The sequence below is a fragment of the Berghia stephanieae genome, chromosome 2 (assembly GCF_034508935.2).
Source record: "Berghia stephanieae isolate SIO BIC M18660-M18661 chromosome 2, UCSD_Bste_1.3, whole genome shotgun sequence".
NCBI classification, from domain to species: Eukaryota; Metazoa; Mollusca; class Gastropoda; order Nudibranchia; family Aeolidiidae; genus Berghia; species Berghia stephanieae.
Window position 1 is genome coordinate 101,686,168 of NC_088361.1, and position 20,380 is coordinate 101,706,547.

Here is a 20,380-nt window from a genome sequence, read left to right on the forward strand (position 1 = left end):
CAGGCTTTAAAAGTAATAAAAATACTTTTTTTTCAAAGCAATAATCTATCCCTGTGCCTAGTGGGAAGCCATTCAAAGTTTCATATGGTTTGTTTTTTTTAAAAGGGTTTTTACGGCGCTTGCAACACATTAAGGTCATATCAGCGCCAGTAAAAAGGATGAAAATGAGACAGTAAAAAGTTCTAGAATTACAATTGAAGCACCCAAGAAAAGGTAAGACAGAGGGGAATTAGTTCGAATAGGAAACAGATGTAGATTCCAAGAGCACACTGTCAAAGTACTTAGTTTGAGATCACCTAAAAGTCTCATCCAGACACAAGCACAGGTCCCCACTAAGAGGAATACACTCAAAACTTTACCTTTCAATAAGGAAGATGCCCATAACTGAACATGAACATCTGGAATTTTCCCAGCCAGCTGCATTGCAGGCGTCACGAGATTCATGGCCTCCTGCAAGGAGAGAAATCAAAACAAATTCACAATTGGATTCAGTAGTCTGATGTCACGCCACCCAGCAACAGCGGCCATCTTGGTTCTAAACAAAGAAAATCATTACTTTTTATTCTTCATGCTGGCTAGAACTTTTCATAAGCCTTGTGATCAGAATGTGTAAAAGTCAAAACATGATCAAATTTATGGGTTTTTTTCCTCTGGATGCGCTTTTCATACGGCGGCCGCCATTGTCCCGATAGTTTAGAGCCAGTGTTACTAAGTTACCATGCGTCATTAGGAAGGAAGTGACGTTATGACTGTTGAAGAGTAGTAGACGAGAAAGAAACCAAGTTAATACTACTATTCGATAGAAATAAACTTGCTTTATTCTCTGTTTCTATTAATGTAAATGTTGCTGCTCGAAGCTCGAAGAAATAAATAGCAATGTGAAATTGAATGTAAGCTTTAATCTAATATATGAAAACAGATAAAATGGACATTTCGGGTTTCCCCTTTATCAATAAAGCAGACCTGCCAACCTTCCCAGGATGAAAAGTGTATTCTATGACCCTAAAAAGTGTATTTTTTAGCAAAAAAGTGTATTTTGTCCGCGTGAGTGGAAAAAAAGTGCGCACTATACACAAATTTATATAAAAGCTAACACCAAACCCAAATCAAAATAAACTCTGATCTTCATCATTCAAGCAATCTCTAGTGATTACAAAATTATCGATTTATCAAGAAACTAAAACTCAATGACCATTTTAAATTAGTATAAGGCTTAGAAATTGCAACATCTAAGGAAATTGCTTTCGAAACACTCAAAGAAATGACCAAAAGGCCCCAAACATGTGATAGAAGTGATGTGGTGGTTGTTGTGGCAGTGACAATGCTGTGATGGCGGTTGTACAAGTGGTGATGCCATGATGGTGGTGGTAAAAGATGATGATGTGGGGATGATGCTGATGTACCAAATGAACTTGTGATGGTGATATCTGCTAGCCAGTAAATCAGTTATGAGTAAGTTTTGAGATATAATATTTGGGAGCGTGGTCTTCAATTCAATACATGACATTTTGCAACAGTGGCAAGATATTTTCCATATATGTTATCTAATGATCCATCTCTCTCTCTCTTTTTTTTTTTGAGCATTCACTCCTCCTCCTCCTCATCCTACTACTAACTACTACTACTACTACTTTTCCTACTATATCCCACTAATACTATTACTTTGGTCAAATGATGGGAAATTCCTAAGTATGTAATATGCAAAGACAAGCTTAATACTTCTAAAACGGTTATGGAGAATTCATTTTGAACCAAATACTGTGCCTAAAGCTGCCCACTTTGTAATTCAAGACTCGTACAAAATAATTAAGGAAAAAAAGATCATTATAAATTTTATAAATCAAAATAGAGTAATTTTAATTATTATAAAGGGAAATAACCCATTTATGTTTAAGTTAATTAGCAATACAGTTTTTAATTGAAGTTTTCAAAGTCAAAGATGTCGGTTCAATTAAATTTTCACTTAGAATTTTCTATTTAATATGTGGCAAAAGTTTAAATGTGGTCTGAGACTATTTAAAGTATAAAACAAGCTTCTATGCATAATTCTATGCAAATCCTTAAAAATGTATGAGAAAAATATTGGTGAAAACCGGCATCATATAAGCAACTGAAATGATAACTATAGTATTAAATGTGATGCATCATTCATTCAGAAACACAGTCAACAGTTGGTGTAAGACACGTGTGTAGACAGTATCAATGCATCATCAATATCATTCACATCACGCATCTTTTAAAAAATCGTATCAACGTATTCGGGTCCAAAAATCGTACTAAAATAGGATTAATCGTACTGGTTGGCAGGTCTGATAAAGCAGGATGGATCAAATACTACAGACGAATGAGATAATGTGATAGTGGCATGCGTTGTTAAGATGAATAAACAACAAAAGTTTTAAAAATCAAATTTTTAAGATATTCATCTTAACAACACCACCGCCACATCTCATTCATCTGTAGTGTTTCATTCATCCTGTTTTGTCGATAAAGGGAAAACCCAAAACATCCATTTTATCTGTTTTCGTATATTAAATTGAAGCTTACATTCAATTTCACATTGTTATTTGTTTCAATGAAAGACTTCTTCGTGCATTTCTCCAACTAGGAATATCTACAAATGTTGACGCTTGAAGAAATAAATAGCAATAATGAAAGGCTTTAGAAGCTTTCATTGAAATCATGAAGACAGTTGAAATGAAAGTTTCGGGTTGTCCCTTTGTCAACAAAACATGATGAAGGACACCAGAGACCAAAATTTCAATATAACGCCCTTTCTTAGGACTCAACTTTGAGCTGCTGCCATCAGGACTTGAACCAGGAACCTTCAGGTCTAAAGCCAAGAGTCATAGGACAAGACCAAAAAGTCACACGCAAAAATATAAATAAATAGTCATAAATAATAATAATAATAATAATAATAATAATAATAATAATAATAATAATAATAATAATAATAATAATAATAATAATAATAATAATAAAAATAAAAATAATAATAATAATAAAAATAAAAATAATAATAATAATGCATAAATAATTTTTTTCTAAAATAAATAAATAAATAAGGAATTTAAAAAACCACATAATAAATCTACATCAAAATATCAATCATACCTGTGCATTTCCCAGGGACAAAAATATATGACCAAGAAGAACTAGGGAGCAAGACGTCAACCTGTTCAAATCTTCTGCATTTGCCATTTTCAACGTCTCTCTTAAACATCGCCTGAAAAAAAAAAAAAAAAAACCACCAAAATAAAAACCTCAAAAAAACATAAGCATTCCAAATTCATTAAGAAAAAATATTAGTTGACTTTCTCAGCTACATTCTAGTGGTAAACAAATGTCATTTGCATGCATAAAACTATTGCTTTAACACACACACACACACACACACACAAATAAACATTTTTTTCACTCAATGTAAAAAGTTAACAGCAGACTTGCCAAATTGAAAACTTCAAATTTAGTAATTTTAATGTCAATTTTTAGTAATTTGACAAGGAAGTCCGTAATTTCTGAAATTGTGTATGAACAACCACAATTATTATCATTATTATAGTAGTAGTAGTAGTAGTAGTAGTAGTAGTAGTAATAATAGTAATAATAATAGTAGTAGTAGTAGTAGTAGTAGTAGTAGTAGTAGTAGTAGTAGTAGTAGCAGTAGTAGTAGTTGTTGTTGTTTTCTTCTTCTTATCAGTATTATTTTTATTATCATTTAGGCATTATTAAGAATTAAAAATTCATAATTTTCCATAACATTTCGTATTTGACCATGAAATATGTCTAAAATTCGTAAAATTACGAAAAATTCGTAAGATTCGGCATGTATGACGCAGTCCAAAGACTTTCCTAAGACTTTAATCTGAACGTTATGAAAATGAACCAAAAATGTAATGGACACTTACTTGGCATCAGAGAAATTTGCTTGAAAAAACGACTGTAAGCCTTTGACATAAAACGCAGCAGCCTTCAAAGTGTGAGACCTGAAATCAAAATCAATAAAATACAATGTCTGAATGTTGCCATGAGTGATGTCGTCAGTCGATGCAAGTCTACAAGATAATTCTGACTATCGTTTAAATGTTCTGAATAACAATGTGTAACTGAATGTAAGCTTCAATTTAATATACGAAAACAGATAAAATGGATGTTTCGTGTTTTCCCTTTATCAACAAAACAGGATGAATGAAACACTACAAATAAATGAGATGATGTGGTAGTGGCATTGTTAAGATCATTGGTTTTAAACATCTTAGCAACGCCACTACCACATTATCTCATTCGTCTGTAGTGTTTCATTGATCCTGTTTTGTTGATAAAGGGAAAACCTGAAACATCCATTTTATCAGTTTTCGTATATTAAATTGAAGCTTACATTCAATTTCACATTGTTATTTATTTCTTGGAGCTTCGAGCAGCAACATCTACATTTAAATGTTCTGGCAATTTAAATTTGAGGCAAACGAAATCCAAGATTTCAAAGGAAAAGTCAGTGGTGAATCCGACAATCAAAGCCGACCATAAAAATGGACACAAAAGCTGTCACTTTGACGTTGTACGACTGCTGCTTCATTATCGTTAATCACAATATGTCATTGTCATGAAAATGATGAGTCAAACTTTTGTAGTAGCCTAAAAATAGCACAAAGCACAGGAATTCTTCAACTTGCACATATTGACAATGCTCCATAGAGCCAATGGATGGACAGTGGGGTGCCACATTTAAAATTAGTCAGTTGTTCACCAATAAGGATGAGTCTGAATTTTGACAAAAGTTGGAGGACCTGAGTGATTCCTGTTGACATCAATTTCAAAATTCCCAAACAGTCGGTAAACTTACGATGTTTGAATGGTTTCAGGGTTGATAGATTCCAATAAATTGAGTAGTTCAGAGTGCCGGTTGGTGCGTAAATAAACTATTGCCAGGTTGAGGTTGACAAAGTTGATCAAATCTGATCCCCCATCCATCTGAAAAATAAAGGAACGTATTTGATTTCATAGCAATATCACGAATCTACCTTAACAGCTGTGTGGCTATGTGGTCAAGTGGTATGACACTCGCTTTTGGATCGGAATGTCCTGAGTACGAGCCTTGCTCGGCACATAGTTGAGTCCTTGGAAAAAGCTCTTCACTCACATTCTCTCACCGTACTAAGGTGTAAAATGAGTACCTGGTCGTTAACAGCATTGTCTCTGTCCGGAAAAAATTGTAGTTTCGCCTATATTTTACGTATTGCTGCTGGTCAGGGACCCCTTGTAAAACGCTTTGAGCAAATTTAGTGGATATTGCGCTATATAAAAGCTCAATTAGAGAACAGCTGAAAATTTTGATTTCTCAATGACAAGTCAACAAAAGGCAGGAAGCAATTCCCTCCCCATTCCCCCTTCGATGACAAATATATAATATAAAAACAAAACAAAACAAAAAGAACCATAGAAACCAATCATTTCTAAAACTACAGATAAGAATAAAATTTATAAAAAATAAAATTACCTGATGTTAGGAAGGAAATCAACGAGATGCTAACTTTGCAACACACGCGTCCTGGCCATTCAATTATACTCGGCGACTTTAATTTTCACTTCGACAACGTCACAGACACCGCTAAATTGCACGAGTCATTATCGGAGAACAACATGTGCCAGATCGTAACAACGCCAACCCACTCTGCTGGTCATATTTTAGATTGGGTAATTGTAGAAAATTCAGAGTTCCAAAAAACCAACGCCACCGTCGATTATCTCCCCTTTTCGGACCACTCCCTCATTTCTTTCAATCTTGACGTTTCAAAACCATGCCAAGAAACCACCACCACATCAACCAGAAACATTAAAGGCATTAATTTGGACAATTTCAGAGGCGATTTAGAAACAAAACTAACTAAAAATTCAATGATTTCTCCAGACCAGTGGAATAGTTGTCTCATCGAAACGCTTGACAAACATGCGCCATTCCAAACAAGGACCGTCACCAACCGCAAGTATGCTCCGTGGTATACGTCGGGCGTTAAAGAAGCTAAAACGAAGTGTCGGAGAGCAGAAAGACTGCTGAAAACATCAGGCCTTACGATTCATCGTGAAATATTCAAGAACGCATTTCGTGCCTGGAAGACAACAATAAAAAAGGCAAAGACCACGTATTTTCTTTCAAAATTCGAAACTTCTAAATCTTGTAAACAATTATTTAACATCTGCAATGATCTACTTGGACGTGAAAGATGCACTTCATTACCATCTACAACCAATCAAAGAGACTTGCCAAACACATTTGTCAACTTTTTTAAAGACAAAATCAATAACATTCGTTCAGAACTAGATCGGCATGAACCATTTATAGATACAAATACATTCTGTGGTACCCCTTTAGACAAGTTCCAACCAGTTTCACCTAGTTTCATAAACGAGTTGATAAAAAAAGCCCCCATTAAATCCTGCGACCTTGATCCCCTACCAGCACAGCTTTTGGCCAGCTCCATCGATACATTATTACCATCCATTACATCAATCATAAATACATCCATACTGACTGGCGAAGTTCCATCGTGCTTTAAAAGTGCCCTCGTCAAACCACTTCTGAAGAAACCATCACTGGACCACAATATATTAAACAATTATCGTCCTGTATCAAATTTACCTTTTTTGTCAAAACTTTTGGAGAAGGTAGTTCTTACGCAATTAACATCTCATCTCAAGAACAACAGTTTGGAACAACCCTTTCAGTCAGCCTACAAACATCAACACAGTACTGAAACGGCGCTTCTTAAAATCTTTAATGACTTGTGATGTAATGCTGATGCTAACAATATCAATGTATTATGCCTTTTAGATCTTTCAGTTGCCTTTGACACCATTGACCATGACATTTTGTTAAGAAGACTAGAAAATACGTTCGGCATAAAAGGAATTGCCCTTAAATGGTTTACATCATATTTACAGGATCGATGGCAGACTGTCGTGGTGAATGGTGTTCAGTCAGAACAAGTTTTACTAAATTTTGGAGTGCCACAAGGCTCTGTTCTTGGCCCTGTCCTTTTTACTGTATATATGCAGCCCCTTTCTAGTGTGATATCCAGATTCAATCTGAGTTATCATTTTTATGCAGATGATACGCAAATATATGATTCAGCACCCCTTAGTAATTTACAGTTCTTAATACAACGAATTACGAGCTGTTTTAATGAGATTAAATCTTGGATGTACCACAATAAGTTAAGATTAAATGATAGTAAAACTGAGATTTTAATGTGTGGAAGGCCGAGTATCCTTAATCAGGCAAATAAATCACCTATTACTCTCGGAAATAGCACAATAGAATTTTCAAATAAAGCAAAAAACCTTGGCGTCATCATTGATAAAGATCTTTCCATGAATAGCCACGTGAATAACACCATACAATCTATGTACATAGAAATGAAAAAAATAAGCAAAATTCGTAATCTAATACCGAAGCATATAACAGAACTTTTAGTTAATTCCATGGTTTTATCTAAATTGGACTATTGTAACTCCCTTTGGGCGAATTTGGCTAAAGACAAAATTAGCAAACTTCAGGTTGCTCAAAATAACGCAGCCAGGCTCATTGTACGCAATAACAAAAAAACCAGTCAGCAACTCTTCTTCTCCGTGAGTTACATTGGCTTCCTGTTGAAAAAAGAGTTGCCTATAAGATTTGTACTGTTGTCTACAAATCCCTGAGCACAAACAGTCCCTCCTATATTAAAGACCTTCTAAACATATATGTCCCCAATAGAAACTTGAGGTCAAGCAGTGACCAATCAATCCTTGTCAAACCTAAGCCATTGCGTAAAATAGGTGAACAGTCTTTTTAATTTTCGGCCCCCATTTTTGGAACTCTCTCCCGTCACACGTGAGATGCTCGGATTCGTTGACAACGTTCAAATCTCGCTTAAAGTTTTATCTTTTTACGTCATAATGTTGCAATATTATTTTCATATTTTGTTGTTGTTAAATTGAATTCGTATCACGTTTCCTTCACACTTGTCTCACTGTAATATGTTTTGTTTTATATCACTGTAAAGCGCTTAGAGCCTGTGACAACGGGGTAAAGCGCTATATAAATGCCATTTATTATTATTATTATTATTATTATAATTCGATAATAAAAATGATACACAAGCCCATCCCTTCCAACACTTTATTTTCCATGTGACCACATGCCCCCCCCCCCCCCCCCCTTTCCCCCTGTTTTAATTGATATACGCTGGGGTGAACCAAACATCAATATTTAAAATCAAAGTCAAAATCATGACAATCAGATCAATCACAACCTTCTGGAATATTGGAACTAGAAATACATTTTTTTTTAAAATTGTGAGCTCCTAAATTAGGGTGTAGAAATCTTATTCAGAATTAATTGCAATTGTCAGCATCTGCTGCATCGTAAAAGAAAACGGATTGGGATAATGGATACGGGTGTCTGTTTGTTTGTTTGTTTGTTTAAGGGTTTTACGGTGTTTGCCACGTATTTAGGTCATATAAGAATCAGTAAAAAGAAGAAAACGGAAGTCAAAATATTCTAGATTTACAATCAAAGCACCCAAGAAAAAGTAAGACAAAGGGGAATTGGTTCAAATAGAGTGCCATTGACCCCCCCCCCCCCCCACCCCCAATTTTTTTGTCATCTTACCATTATCATCATTTTTGGAAATCAGAATTTTAGAGACACAATGCCAGAATAGTACAAAAAGGAAGAGTGAAAATAGGAAATGATTCCGCCAAAAGTGGAAGGGTTGGCAGGTAATACATTTATGAATGACATGACTGACTGATCTCAATAGAAAAGTGGTTGATGTCTCACCTTATGTGCCGTTTTGAACTGTGCTTCAGCAGCTTCCATACAATTCATGGACATTGCATACAAACCCTGAAATCACGTTCATATGTCTTATTAATTCATCAATAAATCACAGATCTCTCACCCACCATTGCTCCTATTTCATGATACAAGAGAAATTTTTAAAATATTGATACAGTAAACATTGAGATGAAAATAAGCAAAGAAAAAAATCCTTAAAATTGAAAAAAAAAAATATTTAAATGGCATATCACTTTTTAAAGAAATTACCTTACTACTACTAAACAACAACAAGCAAAATTAAGAGTTTAAAAAAAAAAAATAAATAAAAAAGAAAGAAAGACCAAACATGTTAAAACAATTCCAATTTGAATATTTCTATCCACTCGTCTTTAACCGGATAACTGCTGAGTTCTGGAAGGAAACGTAAAAAATTTGGCCAGAAAACTCGTCCATATCTTTTGATTGATGTCGATGACCCTCATCAAACCTGGGACCACCGACGCCAAACTTAAAAAAATAATTTAAAAAAAAATTGAGCTTTTATATAGCGCTATATCCACTAAACATGCTCAAAGCGCTTTACAAAGGGTCCCTGACCAACAAAGACAACGCTGTCAACGGCCAGGTACGATGAGAGAATGCGAGTAAAGAGCCTTCTCTGAGGCATTAACAATGCACCGGGCCAGGCTCGAACCCAGGACCTTCCTATCCAAAAGTGAGTGTCATACCACCAGAACCGTTTTAAATACATGTCTACAGAGTACCATATTTAACAGATTAAAAAAAAAATTTAAAAAAAACCCAACGAAAATGAAAAGTACATAATAAGTGTCTAAATCAATAAAATCCACTCACAATTAGTGTGTGAACTTGTGCTCCATGGGTCGTAAACAATCTGGGTTGTTGCTGACACACGTGGCAGGCCTGAAATATCTGGAAAACAAAATAGATATTGTGAAAAAAACCTCTCTACTCCATTCCATTGAAGACGGGCACATCATGACTACTTCATTTATCATTCAGAAAAGTGAATGGAACAGATTCATGTTGACAGTAACAAGAAATGAAGTGAGTAGAAATGTGCCAGAAGACAAAAGAGAATAAAAACTTTGCGACGATGAGGATTCAAACCCACAACCCGACTGTTGAGGCAGCTCCGCCTGGCCATGAGAGGGATGCTCTACAATCAGTGGCGTATTTTAAACTACTCCATTGTACAATTTTATGTAAAATGGTACTCTAAAGTAATTAATGGTCTTGCATACTATTTGAAAATAATTAAAGTGGAGATATGACAAACTTCAATATCTGTGTACATCTCACAGACCTCTAAGACACTTCGGTATCCTTGAGATAATCAGTCGCATGGTGAAAATTTTAGTCAAGAGGTCAATTTTTATGGAAAATGAGTTCTCATCAAAACTTGTTAAATCAAATATTTTTCTACATATTGATGAAATATTCTAATTGAATTATACTCCTAAATATTTTATTTTAATTATTATACTTAATTTCAACTCTTGTCAACTTTGGAAGCGATTTTCTCAAAATTAGGGTTACATACCCAGGCCCCTGCATATGACCATAACTTCATGAAAAATCATCCGATTTGCTTCAGATAAGGATTAAAATGCTCAGGAGACATTGGGCTTTCATAAAGGAGAGGGAAAAAAAAAAAAACCCCAAAAAAAACGCAAAACAAAAATTTTCACCATGTGACTATGTCAAGGATGCACACAAATTGGAATTAGCAGAATTTGACTAAGCTCCACAGGATGACCCAGGAAATGCTGAATAGTATGTAGCTCTGTAATTAATATCTTTTTTTGTTTAATATACCATTCTACTAGTTATTCTGTACGTGTACCTCTTGTATAGCTATAGACTTGTTGCCCATGATCAGTCGACACATGATAATATGCTCCAACAACATCAGTTGAAACGAGGACAGAAGGGGATTCACGTCCACACCTAGAATAAAATCCAAACCTTCATTTCAAAAAGCAGTCGAATTCGGTCAAAGTATTTTATTTGTCATTGTATACGTACGTGTGTGGCACTTTGGATAAACCTGATTAAATTTTCTCTTTCTTCTTTTTTAAGGGATGTCAGTGGGGGGTTGGGGGGGGGGGGGGGGGAATTTGAAAACCTTGTGAATCTTAAAATTTAATTTCAATCCTGTGACCCTGACCAAGTTTTCCTAGAGTACCACACACACACACACCAGCCACAGGCAACAAAACATGAAAGAACTAAGGCAGTCCAACTTTTCTTAAACAAATATAGAAATATTTCTATTATTGTCCCAACCTTATTGAAAATTGCTGTTTATATTTTTTTTAGGATGTCACAGATCATAACTTTTTAATTTTTTAAGATGTAGAACTATAACGTTCATAGCAATTACAAAAAATAGGCTAAAATGTGATTTCCTAAATCTTCAAACTAAAGAAGAGTTAATTCACTTTTTAAAAGGGTAAGTTCAACGACCATTGCAGAAAACTTTAATAACCAGCCGATTTTCAGATGGTTTGAATTTATACGAAAAAAAAAAAAAAAAAATTAAATCTATAAGAGTCGTTTCATGATTTTCCAAAAAAAACCCAAAAAAAAAAACATTATATCTATAAGAGTCGTTTCATGATTTTCCAAAAAAATAAAAAATAAAATAAATTCATATCTATCTGAGAAAAAAATAGATTTTTCCCCATTCCCAAATTCTAAGTAATGAACCTGTGTTAAAATATGCAGGTTTCGTTGTACCAAATGTGACAAGTTTGCAACGGATAGTAGGGACAAGATTAATACTGACAATTTGGAGTATTTTGTCCTTCATTCATCATTAATAATAATTTAAAATGTTGAAGAAAAAGTCACCATTTCAATTGAATTGCTTACATTTCAGTTTCTCGATCTGCATGAGAGCTTTGTCTGTGTACTTCTGTGCTTTGTCCATGTAACCTGCCTGCATCGAATGCATCACTGTCACCTGCATAGCACAGACATCATCATTAGGTTTAGACAAGTACCTATGAACGTTTATATAGATTGCATGTCGTTTTTTTGTTTTTTGTTTTTAAGGGTTTTAAGGGCTTGCAACACATTTAGGTTATATCAGCGCCAGTAAAAAGGAAGAAAATGGGATAGTAAAAAGTTCTAGAATTACAATTAAAGCACCCAAGAAAAAGTAAGACATAGGGGAACTGGGGACAAATAGGGATCAGATGTAAATTCCAAGAGCATACCACCAATGTACTTAGTTTGAGACCATCTATAAGTCTCATCCGGACACAAGCACAAAATCCAACAAAGAGGAATACACTCAAATGCTTACATTATACATTGAAAATAACAAATATAATAATACATAACAGAGAGATGATTTACAAGGAAAAAAATATCATCTCCCAAAACAATAACTATGCATTTGACTGTTTCCCTCCCAGCTAGGACTCCGGCCAGGGCCAGGACAAAACCAAGTAATCTCATTCCAAGACAAAGACAGAAAGCATGTTGGAAAATAGATATAGGGGGATAGAAGACACAGTATGTACCTCCCTGCCCACCATGGGAGGTCAGGAACCCCACCCAGATATTGCATTTCCATTAATAAACCAGACTAAATGCACTTCACAAATCTTCATTTATTCCCCCAGCTGGTCATATGGAACCATATTTCCATTTCATACAGTATCAGTCACCTGTTAGGTGTCCCTTTTCAACAAAATCTTACAAAATCCATCACCGAATGTAGACAAGTACTCATTCACACCCGAGTCTAGTGGGGTAATGTGTTTAAAGCGCCTCCTTACCCAGAATTTTCCACAATCATCGTCGCCCATTTGGCTGCTGATTATGCTTAACATTGCTTGGCTTTTGTGAAAAAACAAGACAGGATACTGGCTGAGCTACCCAGTCACACATCAGTGCAATGAATGGCCGTCCTTGTCAGATTGAAACTTACGCCCAATAGTAAATTAGAAATCAAAATATTTCAAAATATCCAATTTTTTGGGATTTTTTGCACACCAAAGAATTATACTAATCCTCCTCAAAAGAGCATTCTATCCAGTTTTCATATTTTGGACTATAAATTAAAAATCAGCATCTGAATCACCCAAAATAATAGATGGAACAAAAACTGATGTCACTCAGTATTTTGTTTTTGTTTTTAGACAACCAATTATAATGATTAGTACTCACAACATTTTATCAATCGTATAATAAACATTTAAGGTTACACATAGTTTTGTATGTTGATATGTAGCAAGGTCTATGAAAAATGTTTTTTTTCTCTTTTTGAGGAAAATGTTTGTCTAAAATCAAAGCCCTATCTCCACTGAGTAAAAATGTTTTTGAATTTTGAAAATCCATTCATAAATAAACAAGTTATGCAGTTTCAAAGGTGTCATTTATTTGGATGACCTGCAAAGGAGAAAAAAACGCGAAAATATGGGACGCTTTTTCGGCATTTTTTTTCGACCTTTGGTTGTATCTTGCGTAATAAATAGATTAAAAGATTGAAACTTGAAGAGCAAATTAGGATGGTGTTTTGTAAAATACGGGAAAAGTACTCGTCATATTCATATGAAATTTTACAACCAAAAAGAAGAAATGTTCATGTATTACCTTGTCAGCGACAAAACCTCCACGCCTGGTAGTTTTAGAAATATTTTACTCCAAAGAATAAAAATCTATTTTTAACGGTCTTCTGGTAATCGCACGAGTTTTGTCGCTTGACCTAATCTAAAATGACCTTTTTTCTAACTGTGTGCCAACTTTCAGTCATATTCATCGATAAACAGTGTCATAATTATTTTTTTAAAATAGCATATACGAAACGGCTTCGTCCCATATTTTGACGCGAATTCGGTCACTTCGTAAGCGAAAAAGAGGCCCAAAGATTTGTGCGGGATAGTCATTGCTATGATATGTGATATCAGGCTGGCAGATTTTATGAGTATCTTAACTAGATGCATAGCATCAATACCACTTTGAGGAAGAGGTAACATTAATTCAAGTGATTAAAAACTCTCTTTATCTCTCTCAATCTGTTCATTAAAAAGTATCTTAGATCCAATCATATATTACAATAAATCATTCCTTGAGAAAAAAGCTCAAACGTGCCAGTAAACAACATACCAAATAAACCAAAATACACATGTGTTCTTTAGGTAACCACTGAAACATTTCGGCAGGATTATTAACAACAGGTTCTGTGGACAAATAAATAAGAATAAATCACCAAAAAGAAAAGAAAAACAAAAAACAAAACAATCTTGTCAAAAGTGGAATAATAATGATCGTATACTTTACTCTGACAACTGCATCGTTTGTTTGTTTTTGTTTTTTAGGGTTTTACGGCGCTTGCAACACATTTAGGTTATATCAGCGCCAGTAAAAAGGAATAAAATGGGATAGTGAAAAGTTTTAGAATTACAATTAAAGCACCCAAGAGAAAGTAAGAAAAAGGGGAATGGGAATGAATAGGGATCAGATGTAGATTCCAAGAGCATACCACCAATGTACTTAGTTTGCGATCACCTATAAGTCTCATCCGGACACAAGCACAAAATCCAACAAAGAGGAATACATTCAAATGCCAACATTATACATTAAAAATAACAAATATAATAATACATAACAGAGAGATGATTTACAAGGAAAAAAATATCATCTCCCAAAACAATAACTATGCATTTGACTGTTTCCCTCCCAGCCAGGACTCCGACGAGAGCCAGGAAAAAAACCAAGTAATCTCATTCCAAGACAAAGACAGAAAGCATGTTGGATAACAGATATAAGGGGATAGAAGACACCGTATGTACCTCCTTGCCCACCATGGGAGGTAGGATCCCCACCCAGGACAACTGCATCAATATTACCAAGAAAATGAATGTATTCTTAGCACACCTGATATTTTTCAATTCAATCCCTAAATTGGTATTATGTTGTGGCTTCTGGTATACTAAAGAAACAAAAGTATTTCAAACAGATTTATGTCACTTGATTCCTTTATAGTGATAATGATAATAATGATCATGTACTTTATTCATCCAAAAGGAAATTTTTGTGCATTATAAATCCTATTTATATTGCCATCGTAAACGCACATTTGAATGGTAAATATATAAGGCTAAGGGTGTGCGTATTATCCTACATGCTGTTGCATAAAAAAAAAAATAATTTTTAATTGATTAATAAATTGGTAATAACTAAATATAAATAAATGTAGACATTTCATAAATAAATAAATAAATAAATAAATAAATAAATAAATAAATAAATAAATAAAAAACACCAAAAAGAGCAAGACCATCTCAAAATCAGGTGAGCTAAGCGAAAGGATCTCCTTACAAATCTGGAATGTGCTGCAAACATGAAATCTGTATTTTCTTACCATTTAAAATCAGAATTTAAAAAAAAACAAAAACCACAACTAACTCACACAATGTGTTTGATGCCTAACAACTCACCGTCATCGTTATGGTTATGTGCGATGGTCTGAATGCTTTGCTGAAGGTTCTTTAGGATTGGCTTAACACTTTTCACCTTATCGAGGAAACAAAAGTGAGAAATTAGAGAGTAGACTGTGGAGTTGATGAAAAACCTGAAAAGATTTGTCTGAAACTGGGACAGACAAACAGACAAAGCACAGAGAAAAACACAAGAAAGAAAAAAAAATCTGCCTGTCCTGGGGTTTGTCAGGCCTAGTTTCAAATTCCAGTGCTTCCTCCAAGAAATTGTCAAAAAGGAGGATTTTTTTTATAACCCCACCTAGGAGGGTCCGGGGGAGCATTTAAAACATTGACATGCAATTATAGCCATTTGGAGCCACTTTGACATCAAAATTATGATTTTTTCAGCAAATTTTTTTTTCTTGAAATTTTCCGTGGATATTTCTCTTGGTTTTTGACAAGTGCTGATTTTTTACGGATCATTAAAAATGCGGAAATCTGTATAAAAGTGGAAAAGAGGAAACACTGATATTCATTATTTCAGAAATACAAATGTCAAATCATGACAAGAATGAATACAGAAATCTTTCTCTGTCTTAGGTCAAGGTCATAATGGATTGGCATCTCCAGGTCAAAACACCAATTATCTATAGTAATTTGTTTTGTTTTTGTTTTTGTTTTTACAGTTTTACGGCACTTTGCAACACATCTAGGTCGTTTCAGCACCAGTAAAAAGGATAGTAAACAATTCTAGATTACAATTAATAGCACACACGAAAAGTAAGGTAAAGAGGAATGGTACAAATAGGGAACAGATGTAGTTTCTAAGAGCATATCATCAATGTACTCAGTTTGAGATCACCCAAAAGGCTTATCCTGAGATCACCCAAAAGGCTTATCCTGAGATCACCCAAAAGGCTTATCCTAACACAAACACAGGACTCGACATGCTTACATTCAAAACAACAAATATTTCAAATCAGAAGATGATTTACAATGAAAAGACCAAGACAAAGACAGAAAGCAAGTGGGAAAACAGATGGGTGTAGAAGAAACAGTAAAAGACCTTCCTGCCAATTATGGGAGGTTGAGAACTCCACCCAACTAGCATTTTGTCAATTATCACCAAATATGAAACACCAAAAATGTTATTAAAAGGAAAAACAACAATGGTTTAAACATCATGGAAAGCAATGCAACCAAAACACACACTCAATTCAATGTCGACAAACTCAAAGTTGTTCATCCTTCTTTAAGCCGTCAACTGGAAGGAAGTTTTTACATAACTTGCCAATCAATTAGAAAGTTGAATTTAAAATTCACTCTTTTGTCAAAAGCTGAATCGAACCCAAAAAGCATTTCATTTTGATATGATAAAGAATTAGAATTAATTCAATAAAATCTAATCTATATTTTTTTAAATTTTTAATTCACTTTTTTACACACAAATCTCAGGTTTTGTTTGTTTGTTGCTTTAGGTCTCTTCCAACACAATTGAGGTTATATGAGAGACCGCTGAAACAAAAAAACAAGCAATCTAACAAAAATAGTACAAAGGTCAATCAAAAGCATAACCTAAAGATATCATAAGCTAAATTATAAATAACCAAGAACAAACAGGCAGAGGATTTACAGGAAAAAAAATATCCCCTGTCAAAAATACAATCACAAACAAAAGAAGCACGATAGGCTAGTAAAGAGAAGAAGAAACGACATCACTATCGGATCGTACACCCATGCGAACATCATAGGTATATGATTCAAGGGTGATGCTCCCATCCAACCACCCGCGAAACATAAAGCATTGGCAACGCCACTACCACATTATCTCATTCATCTGTAGTGTTTTATTCATCCTGTTTTGTTGATAAAGGGGAAACCCGAAACATTCATTTGATCTGTTTATGTAATTAAATTGAAGCTTACAATCAATTTCACATTGCTATTTCTCCTATTGCCAAATCGAGACAGTCCCGATTTTATCAGGACAGCTGTCCACCATGACACGATATTAAAGCTACTGTTTTAAAATATAATCATGATAGCGGTAGTTGAATAAAACTATGAACAAGATCATTTTCTTTTGGATAAAGCAACGCAGTATAGTTTTTTTTTTTTTTTGTTTGTTTTTAATTTTGAAAGGTACCAAAAGTATTCTATGTTGAGAGAACAACACAGATGTATAAGACAACAACACAGATGTATAAGACAACAACACAGATGTATAAGACAACAACACCGACGTAGAAGACAACAACACAGATGTATAAGACAACAACACAGATGTAGAAGACAACAACACAGATGTAGAAGACAACAACACAGATGTAGAAGACAACAACACAGATGTAGAAGACAACAACACAGATGTAGAAGACAACAACACAGATGTAGAAGACAACAACACAGATGTAGAAGAGAACAACACAGATGTAGAAGACAACAACACAGATGTAGAAGACAACAACACAGATGTAGAAAACAACAACACAGATGTAGAAGACAACAACACAGATGTAGAAGACAACAACACAGATGTAGAAGACAACAACACAGATGTAGAAGACAACAACACAGATGTAGAAGACAACAACACAGATGTAGAAGACAACAACACAGATGTAGAAGACAACAACACAGATGTAGAAAACAACAACACAGATGTAGAAGAGAACAACACCGATGTAGAAGAGAACAACACAGATGTAGAAAACAACAACACAGATGTAGAAGACAACAACAAAGATGTAGAGTGAAAGAGTTGAGTGATATTAGAGATAAAATGAATGTCATATTGGAAATCAGATACAAAAGTTACTTAGAGCCCAGTGATTGGCTGTCCAATTTTAAAGTGACATTGGAAATCGTTTGTATTGTATTTACCTGGCCAGCAATAAGGTAGTGACAGACTTGTAAAACAAGGAAGAAGACCTTCAGATATTCCTTGTGCAAGGCACTGCCATTAAAGGTCTCAATCAAGTGACTTGCTTGGGTCATGCTCTCATTCACCACTGGAATGTTCTTGTGAATTAGACCAATCTGGAGACACGACAAATGGTTTAAACTATAACCATTATTTCTTGCTTTCTTCTCAAGAAGTTTGCAAACTAACCTCTGCTTAAGGAATATGCCCTGACTATTAGGAAATAATGGGGGGGGGGGGGGGGGGGGTTGAGAGGTGGCTAAGGCATTGCACTTTGACCTGGAGGATCCCAGGTTTGAGCCCCGCTACAGACACTTTCTTTTTTTTTCCTTGGGCAAGTTTATTAACCCCAATTTGCTCTCTTGGGACAACATGGGCGGGTGTTGCCTACTGACATCAATCAAATGTCTTGTTTGATAGATTCATATCACATATCTTTAAAAAAATCATACTAAATCCTTTGGAATCGTATCCGCGTATTTGGGTCCAAAAATCGTAATAAAATACGCGAAATCGTACCGGTTGGCAGGTCTGTGGAAGTGGAGAGTCGCATATATTTCTGACCCCCACTTTTTGTACTAACACTCTTACAATATCCATCACTGCATGTAGCAAGGTACTCATTCACACCCGAGTGCAAGGGGGAAATGATTGTAAAGTACCTCACCCAAAGACACGACGTCGGGACCGGATTATTCCATGACCATTGTCACCGATCCAACCACAGTTCACATTGCTGGACTTTTATGATAAGATGAGACAATGTGCCACTGAGCCAGTTAGAGGGAAAAAAATTCTATTTTGGTCAAATTTAGCCATAAATCTCTATTTGGCAAATAAACATGTATGAGTAGAAAGTGTAAAAATACGTGTCAGTGCATGACAGAATCAGTCAGAGGGTGAAAATTTTTAATTTGCATTTGTTAATTTTGTTTTTTCATTTTCTGAAAGAATATGCTCACCAGAGCATTTTAATCTTTATTTGAAGATGAGGGTGATTTTTCTGAAGTTATAGTCAGATATATGGGAAAGGTATCCAGTAATTTTTCTCAAATTTCATACTTTTTCAACTTGACAAGCTGTAAAAAATAGTGAAATTAAGCTTTGATATTTCCCGAAGATGTACAAAAATGTTTGATTTAACCATTTATGACAAGAACTCACTTTTGATAAAAATTGACCTTCTAACTAAACTTGGCAATATCTCAGTTCAAACCTTTTCACGATCCGACTGATTATGTCATTCACTGTAGTAATATATTTGGAACATGCGACTGAAATGTAATGTAATGTAGCATTTTAAAACCCCCCACAATCTCACCATTCCTTTACTGAGAATAAAGAGTAATCTGGTGTACTCAGACCGTGTAGAATTTGCATAGTCGGCCCCGATTCCCATCACACTGATGGCCGAACCCAAGTCCTTCTCAGCGCTGTGAAGTTGCTGGGGAAATATTGAAAGATTTCAAAACTCACTTTCAAATTCTGCTCTTCATTAATAACATCAAATGTACTTTTGCTTTTAATAAAAATACTCAACTTGAACTCCACTAAAGCCTTAATCACACAGCATTTACCTCTCTGCTAGTGAAAACTCCACTAAAGCCTTAATCACACAGCATTTACCTCTCTGCTAGTAAAAACTCCACGAAAGCCTTAATCACACAGCATTTACCCCTCTGCTAGTGAAAACTCCACTAAAGCCTTAATCGCACAGCATTTACCTCTCTGCTGGTGAAAACTCCACTAAAGCCTTAATCACACAGCATTTACCTCTCTGTTAGTGAAAACTCCAATAAAGCCTTAATCACACAGCATTTACCTCTCTGCTGGTGAAAACTCCATGAAAGCCTTAATCACACAGCATTAACCTCTCTGCTGGTGAAAACTCCACTAAAGCCTTAATCACACAGCATTTACCTCTCTGCTGGTGAAAACTCCATGAAAGCCTTAATCACACAGCATTTACCTCACTGCTGGTGAAAACTCCACGAAAGCCTTAATCACACAGCATTTACCTCTCTGCTAGTGAAAACTCCACTAAAGCCTTAATCACACAGCATTTACCTCACTGCTGGTGAAAACTCCACGAAAGCCTTAATCACACAGCATTTACCTCTCTGCTAGTGAAAACTCCACTAAAGCCTTAATCACACAGCATTTACCTCTCTGCTG

The 20,380-nt window shown here is 35.0% G+C and overlaps 1 protein-coding gene across 1 annotated transcript in view; it reads right to left on the bottom strand.

The window, feature by feature from the left end:
* LOC144966077 (MAU2 chromatid cohesion factor homolog) overlaps nt 1-20,380 on the bottom strand; it is a 32,538-nt gene that overhangs the window by 3,021 nt on the left and 9,137 nt on the right. The window contains exons 5-16 of the mRNA XM_078902123.1: nt 19,527-19,649; nt 18,166-18,321; nt 15,301-15,376; nt 13,967-14,040; nt 11,723-11,813; nt 10,692-10,795; nt 9,680-9,757; nt 8,825-8,890; nt 4,847-4,974; nt 3,912-3,989; nt 3,118-3,229; nt 360-450 (exon numbers count right to left, since the gene is read on the bottom strand). Coding sequence (XP_078758249.1) covers nt 360-450; nt 3,118-3,229; nt 3,912-3,989; nt 4,847-4,974; nt 8,825-8,890; nt 9,680-9,757; nt 10,692-10,795; nt 11,723-11,813; nt 13,967-14,040; nt 15,301-15,376; nt 18,166-18,321; nt 19,527-19,649 — 1,177 coding nt within the window. The remainder of the gene's footprint in view (nt 1-359; nt 451-3,117; nt 3,230-3,911; nt 3,990-4,846; nt 4,975-8,824; nt 8,891-9,679; nt 9,758-10,691; nt 10,796-11,722; nt 11,814-13,966; nt 14,041-15,300; nt 15,377-18,165; nt 18,322-19,526; nt 19,650-20,380) is intronic.